This window comes from Micropterus dolomieu, linkage group LG07 (genome assembly GCF_021292245.1).
Source record: "Micropterus dolomieu isolate WLL.071019.BEF.003 ecotype Adirondacks linkage group LG07, ASM2129224v1, whole genome shotgun sequence".
Classification (NCBI taxonomy): domain Eukaryota; kingdom Metazoa; phylum Chordata; class Actinopteri; order Centrarchiformes; family Centrarchidae; genus Micropterus; species Micropterus dolomieu.
This window is the reverse complement of record NC_060156.1, coordinates 2534811-2545516: the sequence shown is the minus strand read 5'-3', so window position 1 is coordinate 2545516 and position 10706 is coordinate 2534811. Positions and strand designations below refer to the sequence as shown.

General features: G+C 40.2%; 1 protein-coding gene across 1 annotated transcript in view; it reads left to right on the top strand.

Annotated features, from left to right (window-relative positions):
• The window catches only part of LOC123974041 (insulin-like growth factor-binding protein 2), a 21706-nt gene that overhangs the window by 3958 nt on the left and 7042 nt on the right, over nt 1-10706 (top strand). The window contains exons 4-5 of the mRNA XM_046054459.1: nt 6503-6546; nt 7970-8147. Of these exons, the coding sequence (XP_045910415.1) occupies nt 6503-6546; nt 7970-8147 (222 nt within the window). The remainder of the gene's footprint in view (nt 1-6502; nt 6547-7969; nt 8148-10706) is intronic.

The following is a 10706-nucleotide window of genomic DNA, read 5'->3' as shown; positions in this document are numbered from 1 at the left end:
TATGGTAAAATGAACTATCTATAGATGTCATTTAACGGCCATAATTAAATCTAAATGAACTTATCAAACTGGATTATTTTAATATTGTCTGTAAATTAAATGCAGCTACTCATTGTTTCCAACAGTACAGACAGAAGGTTGTTTTTATTTTATTTCTAAATGATCATTATGTGAGAGAATAATATGTTTGAATTTCTCTCATTAATAAACATTTCATTTTCTTTTTTGTTATGGTAAAAAGAGCAAGAGAGACAGAGAAATCCCCACAGACTCCCTGGAATGATGATAATTGGCACTAACACCATGCTGCTCTCCTTCTTCACTGGGACAGGGAGGCTACAGTTATGGGGAGACTGGGGTGCTGCTGACTCATCTGTTGTTAGTCTGCTAAAAGGGGCAGGAACAATGATTTAATATGAATATCTTGCTAAAGGTTTCCCTGCACTGATTAAATGTAGGCTAACACTAGTCTGTAGCTAGCTAGCTTATTTCACTGTGGACATGAAGCCAACAGGTTAACACCACTCACAGACTAAAGACTGCCCTCCTTTCTTGGTGAAAAACTGGGTTACAGAGTGACATCCTTTCCTTTGTCTTTCCTCTCTGTCTTTTGTCTTCTCTTTCCTTCTTTGAAAACCAGGTTTTGGTTTACTAGGCAACATTGTGATCACTGTATTTCTGACGCATCTACTAACTGCAACTAAACACCATCACTGATCAGAGCCCTAAGGCAGGACCAAACCATTTCATGCAGATACAGGCGGGTGGTCGGTCAATATGGATGTTTACTTTTTGGTCAATGGGGATATTTAAGTTCTTTTGCCAAAAACAGAGATTAGTAATTGGATTATTATATTTAAAATACTCAATGATGATAGTTTATATAAATATAATTTGATATTAGTTTTTACCTATTTTTTGGGGCCCCTTTCAGTCAGGGGCCCTTGGAATTGTCCTAACTTTTCCCCCCTATAAGGCGCCCCTGAATACGGCAGCGGATGCTGTAACATTATATGGATTGGAAGTGCCCAACACTTGCAGTTTCATATATTTCTTTTTCATATCTTCAGTTTCATCTTTCTTTCTTTTTCTTAAGTTGAAAGGTGATCCAAATAAAATTTGACTGCTTTGGTGGCGTGCGTCTCTACGCAGGAGTTGTGGTGTGAGCTGCTATGTTGGTCTGTTGTTTTGCCCTCCAGGTCACCGCGCATGTCACGTGTAATTGAGGTAGGTGGATTTGATATACAGAATATACAATATACAAAATGACAATATAACCATATGAACAGCTCTGAAATAGAGAATGGTGAATAAATAATAAGTGGTAACCAGTAAACAGTTACTGGGTTATTGCACAGGAACTGTTCCTGATACTGTGAGTCACAAATCAGCTGTTCATCAGAGTGATGGCTTGTGGGAATATAAATCCTGAATGGAGGGCAGGTTGGCATCGATGATCTTTTCTGCAGTCCTGACTGTCCGTTGTAGTCTGCTCCTGTCCTTTTTGGTGGCAGATCCAAACCAGATAGTGATGGAGGTGCAGAGGACAGACTGGATGATGGCTGTGTAAAACTGGATCAGCAGCTCCTTAGGCAGGTTGAGCTTCCTGAGCTGGCGTAGGAAGTACATCTTCTGCTGGTGTCAGTGTTGACTGACTTCAGGTCCAAGCATATAGTGGATCCCAGAAACCTGAAGGTTTCCACAGCAGACACAGGGCTGTTGAGTATGGTGATGGGGGGCAGAGTGGGGGGGCTCCTCCTGAAGTCCACGATCATCTCCACAGTTTTGAGCGTGTTAAGCTCCAGGTTGTTCTGAACGCACCAGAGAACCAGCTGATCAACCTCCCTTCTGTAGGCCGACTCGTCACCGTCCCGGATGAGGCCAATTTCCGTTGTGTCGTCAGCAAACTCTAGGAGTTTGACAGATGGGTCTCATGAGATGCAGTCGTTGGTGTAGAGGGAGAAGAGCAGCAGGGTGTCTCTACGGTCGACTCCTTTCACATTCCACATTTTCCGTTGTTAAAACTTTGTTAGCAATATTGATTAATGAATTTTAAAGTAAAGAAATTTAAATTATATTTACACCACAAGAGTTGAACAATTAACTTTGTGTGTGATATAGAAGAAACAGCCATGGGAAAGGACTTATGGTTAGTTATCATTATAACATTTAGCTAACGCTTTTATCCAAAGCGACTTACAGTTGCTTTATATGCCGGCGGTCGTACGCCTCCAGAGCAACTAGGGGTTAAGTATCTTGCCCAGGGACATATTGGTGGACGTGTCACAGTGGGGAGTTGAACCCAGGTCTCTCACAGCAAAGCCATGTGTCTTATCCACTGTTCCATCAACACTTCTGTAGTAGCCATTTGTTACTCCAAAATGAAGAGGAGCCACATGCAACACACAATACAAAAGAGAAAACATTAGCAACACAAAAACTGAAAGAATAAAATTAGATATGGACATTGGTTCCATGCAGTACAACACTAGACAGCCATTTGAAAGTTTAGTGTCAATCAGCATTATGAGCACTTATGTACAACTTTGTAAGAGAAAATCACCTTGACCTTAAAGTGCACATCTGCAAGTCTGACACTGTAGGAGCACCAATTGGCAAAAGTTTTCATTTCAAACTATAAAAGCAACTTCACTTGGTTAGGATGACACACAAGGCCACATGGAACATCAGGAGTTGAAAGAAATAGCTAACCGTAAAAGGTTTGAACGGGATCTCTGGCTAAGCAAAACCTTCTTCATTATTCAATTGCTTTTTGTGCATTTGCCAGCTGTAAAGTGTTTGAAGTGGCCGTGTCTTGAGAGGAACCATTTACACTGACAATGGTTTGAAGTACTGTTAAGACCACTTTCTTGGCCGTGGATGCACAGTGAAGTTTTAGAGACACAGCTTCACTGTATACAAAAACATGGCAAATACATTAATGCTAAGCAACTATGGAAAGACATTACTCATTCTGTGCTATGAGTGAACTATGAAAGCATTGCTCAAAGGCAACACTCCCAACAGCTTGAGACAGGTAGTTTCTATGGCACTAAAGACAAATTCAACAACACAGTATTTAGATGACAGTTGTTGGCTAAAGAAGTGTTGTTGTTTTTATTCTCCCTGGAACATGTTGTCATGAGTTCCTATACGTGTCTATAGAAAATAAGGTCTTAAACACAGCTATAGACATACATTGGGGCTTTTACACTTTTATAACCTGTCAATATTTGCTCTTCGGTTAGCATTTTAACATTCCTGTCCAGTGAGTTTTGCCAGGGGTAAAGAAAACTATATCACTTTTCGCCACGTTGTTAGTTTTTTCAGAGCAGTAGCATATTTTAATTATAAATGCCAAGCTCTCTCTTGAATATGTTTAATGTGTTCTGCAGAAGCTCTCACTACATGCAAGAGATTCCTCCACTGTTTGTGAATATCTTAACACAACTTGGAACAAAAATTCTAGGCTTGTGTGCTCAGCTGGAGGTTGGAGCCTGTGACTTTTAGCCATTGCTCACACACTGTAGTGAATATAATTTGAAGTCTTCAGATTTTAATGTCTTATTTGTGGCCTCATAGTTTTAACTGTTTGCCTGTGGACTTTCAGATTGGAAAAGTTTCCCTAAATGGCTACAGTCACACAGAATCATACAAAGGAATAAGGATGTTATAATCTACGGTCAATGTCGGCTCGATCCACCACTTTTGTTCAGAGTGAGATTTCTCGTCAAATATTGAATGGATTTCCATTAGATTTGGCGCAGACATTTCCATGGTCCCCAGAGAATTAAGCACTATTGACTTTGTGGATTCCCTGGCTTCTCCTCCAGCTCCACCATCATGTTGACTTCTTTCCTGACAACAGTTGGATGGATTGCCTTGACATTGGTACATATATTGAAGTGTCCTTAAGAAGATGAAAAACTTTGGTGATCCCTTGACTTAACATATAGTGCCACCAGCAAAGTTTCCATTTATCTAAGGAAATTACTTTGAATTATAGTCAGCTCATCTTTAAAGTTCCTTCAAGAACAGGTCCAAATTTCCATTTGTTCACTACTTTGTTTATGACAATACCTATAAAACTAATGACGTTCCCATCACCCTCAACTGTACTTCTCGCAACTGCTTGCATAGCAAAATCCTACAGCAAAATTATACAATTATTACTAGTCATCAGTTAGTTAATAATCGCTCAATTATCTTAAATCAATCAGTCAGTCTCATATCTAAAGGGTCAATTCTCTTGGCAGGGACATAGAAATAGGCAACACACACAGTTTCTTGATTATATTACAGTGAATTTATTCTCCAACTAATGTGATATAAAAGGGTAAATAAACAATGGCAGCACAATGAGCCTGGAGGTTCGATTGTGGGAAGGATTTGACTCATAGCATAGGAGAACTAATAAAAATAAGCTACTAATTAAGGAGTTAAAAGAAAATATTAACATTATGGGACATCTCTGACCCCAGAATGTTTGTTAGGTCTTACGGCTTGTCGACGGCCTGCTTTGGCCTGTTGCACGGGTCCCACGCTAGCTTCCCGATCCTGGCTTGCTAGGGATTCTCCGGGGTTCTCCGTGTCTGACTGAAGAAAAACCTCAAGGGTTGGCCGTCCTCCGTCTGGCAATTCGGCTGTTTTCAGGTTTCCTTCGTTGCCGCTGGCGAGACCACGTGGCTTGGTCTGACCTCGGTGAAGTTGGCTCGACGAAAAAGCTTAAAATGGAACTTGGTCGTTCCTGAATGAGTCCAGTGTAACTTAACGGACTGATAACTTTAACAAAACAAAAGAAAGAAAGAAAATAAAACAAACTGAGGGACAGATCGATGTCGCGGCACTTCGCGTGTGTAGCTTCAAGCAAACAAATGGCTGGCCGAACTCTTAGGGCGTTGCCTGGCGAGGCACGCGTGCCGAAGCGTCCAGAGGGCAGAGAGCCGAGAGGGAGAGAGAGCGAGAGCAGAAAAGAGAACGAACGACGTCGCGTGTCGCTCTTTTGTTGTCTGGGGCGTGGTTCCCCCAGGGGGCGTTTCCGGTTTCCCGAGGGACTGTCTTTCTAAACTTTAATGTCTAAAAGAAAAGAAAATCTATTTCCACGTATTATAATCAAATATTTTCCACAATCGCACCTCAATGGTCAAACGGTTGTACCGTTCTAAGTTAAGCATTTGGTAACAGGAAACAATTGTCACATTATTGGTCAGGATATTTATACATTTAACGGCATTTCCCACGATGGTATGTAATACTTATTTCGTCCACTTGGGGGAGCTCAGGTTACATGAGGAAAGCTTAGATTAATCCAAGATCATCTCTCCTTAGGAACTGGGGAATTTAGTTATTCATCCTTAAATTCAAGCTGGCGATTAAGAATATAGTAAAACATTTCTTTATCATCATTTCTAAAGGAATTTTGTAGGAAAGTATTATGAACAAGCATTGATTCCATTAGATGAGTAAGTGTCTTGCTGAAAATAAAAACACTGCAAAAGTAACTTATTTAGATTCTTTTCAGCACTAATATCAACAACAGATAGCAACAGCATGTTAACATAACTACTCACATAGAGGCAAACGTAATCAGGTAACTAAAGATTTAATTAAACTTAATTAAATGCTTTGAGTCTTTGGAGACTCCAGTCTTTGGTTATTTAAAGTTCAGCTTCCTGGGTTATGTCACTACTTAGGTGAGACAGGGGTATCCCTTACACGGGGTAATGAAACACAGAGCAAGGTCAGTTGCCACGATTACATAGGGAGGGCAGTTTTGATAGGCTGTTCAGGGAAATGCTAATCGCTGGTTCGTGTCCCTTTGTCAGTTTAACAGTCAGGCCCCGCGTTATCAGCTTCGGAATCAAAAAGGTGCCAGTTTTATGGTCAGGGATAGTACTTAGAGAAAGCAACTTTCACCCCCCCTTCCCTTGGGGTCTCCCCAGCAGTCTGTTGAAGTTGATCTTTAACAACCCCTGCTCTTCTCTGGGAGAGGAGAGAGGGATTTGGAGTAGCTCCAAATTTATCCAATATAAAATGCACAAATCCACACCGTTGTGCCACTACATTTGTTACTTGCATTGCAGACAAATCATTTTCTCAACTTATTAGTAAAATTGAAAAAAAAAATGCTTGAAAAATGTTTATATGAATGTTTAAATGCTGAATGTAGCATGTAAGACAAATGCCTGTTGCACGTGTAGAATATAGAATCTGTAGAATATGTCACAGACAAAAAAATATATATACTTAAAATGTTATTAAGTCAATGACTCCTGTAAAAGTTTCTGATTAAAAGCACTTTACCGTTTCTGTGGAGGGAATCTCTTCATTTGTTAACAAGACTTGTATTGTTTATTGTATTTACACTTGTTAAATTACTTTGTAACTTGTTTTTGAAAAGTGCTCTACAAATAAAGATTATTATTATTATTATTATTTATCAAAGGCAAACTCAAGTAGAAAGATAGGGCTGACAGCAATGCTGTCTGTGTGGACACTACAGGCATGTGAGCCGCAGCAGTACAGCGACATAGCCGTCAAGCACTGGTAAAGGTAGGCAGTGTGCCCCGGGTGTGACACCTGGAAGTGTGTGCACCAAAATTCATGTGCACAGACACATGTGAACACACACAGAAACACTTCAGACAGTGTCATTGCATGAGCTCTGAAGATTCACTGGGGGGCCTTTCCCTCACAGCCATGATTTACAACCTCAGAGTTCAGCTCCTGTTTTTACAACGCTAATTACAGACACACACACACACAAACTCTCTAACACACACACACAGCCTCTGGCAGGTAGGTTAGATATCCCTAAAAATATCCTTACTCAGCATGAAAAGCATTCATCAGAAGTGCTTCCTCACGAGTCTGGACTCACCACCTATGACTAGCAGTCGAGCTCGGCTCTTTATTTTAGTCACTGCTCTTGTCTGTTTTACTGTTGAATGTGTCAGACAATCTTGGATCATTATGTCTGTAATGTCGATGGCTAAATTGATAAATATGTTAACCCCCCCATATATTTGTGTTTTACACTCACAGTCAGTGGTCTTGATTTTGGGACTGACATTCTGTGTTCATTTGCTGTCATGCTTCGTCTGTTTCTGTTCTGAATTAACTTGTTCGCTTGTTGTTTGTGTTTTGTCTCTCTTGTGTCCAACAAATGATGAACACGCTTTGGTATGACAAGCAGCAGGAAACACTCAGCGTGACCCCACTGCTCAGAGGGGACCTGTGCAAACTGGATGATTAGTCTAGTGTTAGAAACCTAAGTGGTTGGATGTAGCACTGTAGTTGTTTCACAGAAAAGATCTTATGGGGATTGTTCACACTGTCGCCATTGTAATTACAGCAATTGCAACGCCTGACTGTCCAGTATAGAATTAGTGGCATGAGGTATGAGGGACACAGGATGCCTGGAGGACACAGAATGACTTTGTCTTCTAATTCCAGGATTAAGATGACTTGTAAAAGGGCCTGTTATTAGAAAAAATGTTTGCTTTTAAAAGCAGCTTGAGATTAAAGAATGGATACTGAAAGAAAGCAGCAATGACTAAAGATGAGGTAGTTTTCTGTGTGTGTAACATCTGTCCATTAACTACTTCCCCAAGAGACAGGGCTCAGATTGGTAAAGAAAGAGGTGACTCAGTAGAATCATTTCTGTGAACCTCCAAAGTATTAAATGTTTCAATTGGATAAAAAATAGAAAGTATACCAAAAGGTCGATTTAGCTTTGAATAGCTTTTTTTGGACTGGCGACCTGTCCAGGGTGTACCCCGCCTTTCGCCCGATGTCAGCTGGGATTGGCTCCAGCCCTCATGACCCTGTACGCAGGATAAGCGGTTGACGATGGATGGATGGATGGATGGATGGATAGCTTTCTTTGGACATAAACAAAGTCTGTTTTCGGGAAGACCTTGGCAGATTTAATGTACAGATGCTGCAGATTAACTGTCTGTCTAAAAAGGTTTGTGTGTACTTGTCTGGTTGTAGAGGTGCGCGGGACTGAGAGTCCCCTCGCCAAAAGACCTGCCCTTGATGCTTGGTTTTGGCAGGAGTCCGCCATGAAACAACACCAGAATGAGCGCAAAACCAAGATGAAGACAAATCAGCTAGAAGACCCTCAAGCCCAGAATAGGCCTCAGGTAAGAACTCAACCTTCTGAACTTCTTCTCAATGTATCACTTACTATAACTCCAAGCAAAGTTATAAAATGGACATAATACCAGTTCTTTGAATAAAAGTACCTCCTTTTCTACTATCATGTGGGCTGTTTAAAGCATTTCACGCTTCTCACACACTCAAGATTGATACACTGCATCTGAAATGAAGCACTAGTTGTCTGCCCTTATTCTAAAAATAAATATATGTACCTCACCAAGATTTGTTTTTATGGACCCATAACTGACACCAGTCCATTTATGAACTGAAAGTCTGAAGTAGTTGACTCTGCTAGTTATAGATTTTACAAGCAAAACTGTTGTAAGTCTATGTATGTTTGCTCTAGAAAATGAACAGTCCCAACAAAACACGATGTGTTTATTAGTGTGTCGTGATTTTGCATGAACTTTTAAATTGTTTATTTTCCCACAGCAGCATCCCAGCTTACATTTTGCATGTAGTCATAGTTAATAGTCGTGCGTGGCAGAATGCAGTGAAATGTCTGCCTATCAAAAGCAAGCAGTGACACAAGGTCAACAGTGTGTGTGAGCAACAGTGTCTGCTACAGCAGTGCCCTCCTCTGGGCTCAGACATTCATGGTCCTCAGAGAATAAGCACTATCTAGCTTTTCCGCCGGCGCCACCATCAAGTTGACATATTTCTTATTTAGTGAAATGTCCTGACAACTATTGGATGGATGGCCATGACACTGGTACAGATATTCAAGTTCCAACAACTTTGGTGATCCCTTGACTTTGCATAAATTACCAACAGCAGGTTCCTTTTATCTAGGGAAATTACTCCACATCTACTGCATGAATCGACAATTATTTTTATTTTTTACAAACATTCATGGCTCCAAGACACTGTGTCTTAGTAACTCTGGTTGGCAATTGGCAGGTTGACCCTTTTGATTCAAAAGAAAACAGTTGAAAGGATTGTCATGACGTGCTACATTCATGTTTCCCTTGGAATGAATTGTAATCACTTTGGTGATCCCCTGACCTTTCACCTGACGGGATCACCAGGTCAAACTTTCCATATGTCCAATATTTTGTTTATGACCACATACCGGCAGAACTAATGACATTCCCTTCAGCCTTAGCTGTACTTTTAATTTACGTTTTACTTTAGTGCTAATTACCTAATGTTTCAACCCCTTGAAACTGAAGCTGAAAGCACCATGAATTCATGATAGCAAATCACTTGGAACCACGAGCTATGCTGTCACAAGGTCAGATTCACAAAACGATATTGCACTAATGATATATTGATATAAAATAAGAAAACAACATGCAACAAAGCTGAAAACATTATGCAACAAAGATAATGCGATGTTATATTTAAAAATGCTACTTCCAAAATGCTGTGGTAGTTAGCTTACAGATACTGATACACTGTACATACAAGTCTTTATTTTTGACTGACTTTAGACTAATATGGAGAATTTTTTCAAGTACCTTTGTGCTTTTATGCATGCATTCACAATTATGTACAGCGTTCTGTAAGCAACGTTAGCTGCATCCAGACGGAGTCATCTTAGCTTCAGTAATTGCTCATAATGAGCATCTTTGTGATGAAAATAGATATTGTTTTGCTCGCCACAGTGGAATGTGTGTTGGCAGTTTAATGCTGCCTATAGATTAAACCTCCCCGCCCCCTATTCTTTACCACTCACTCAACATTTCACAGTCTCAACGAAATTAAAAACAATTCCTGGAAAACCCGTGGGGTGGCATACAAACAAATTCTTTCTGTTTCATGCAAATGAGCTTGGGTCCTCAGGGCCGCGCATGTGGAGGTCCATATATGTCTCAACATGGCAAAACAATTACGAGCATTTGTTCGTTTTCTCCCTCGCTTACCTCACTCGCTTGCAGCAAAACAAAACAAAATAAAACAAAAAATCATAAGCGGGGTGGACAAAACAATTGTCTAGATCATTAGAAGCAACAAAAGACAGAATGCACTAAAACAAGTCGTGCAGCTGGGCAGGGGGAGGATTTCAGACAGCTGGTGTCAAGCATGGATGGACTCCGTTGTGGGTGGTCATGTGAGGTCAGTTACTGTAACGCATGCTTCACTGTCTGGGGTCGTGTTAGTTTCGTTACCTTTATACCTCGTATATATACACATTTGTTTTAGATAATTAAAAGTCTCTTTTGGTCACATTCATGTGACTGTTATATATATATATACAGTGGGTACGGAAAGTATTCAGACCCCTTTAAATTTTTCACTCTTTGTTTCATTGCAGCCATTTTCCAAAACTCAAAAAAGTTCATTTTATTTCTCAGTAATGTACACTCAGCACCCCATCTTGACAGAAAAAAAACAGAAATGTAGAAATTTTTGCAAATTTTTAAAAAAAGAAAAACTGAAATATCACATGGTCATAAGTATTCAGACCCTTTGCTCAGTATTTAGTAGAAGCACCCTTTTGATCTAATACAGCCATGAGTCGTTTTGGGAAAGATGCAACAAGTTTTTCACATCTGGATTTGGGTATCCTCTGCCATTCCTCCTTGCAGATCCTCTCCAGT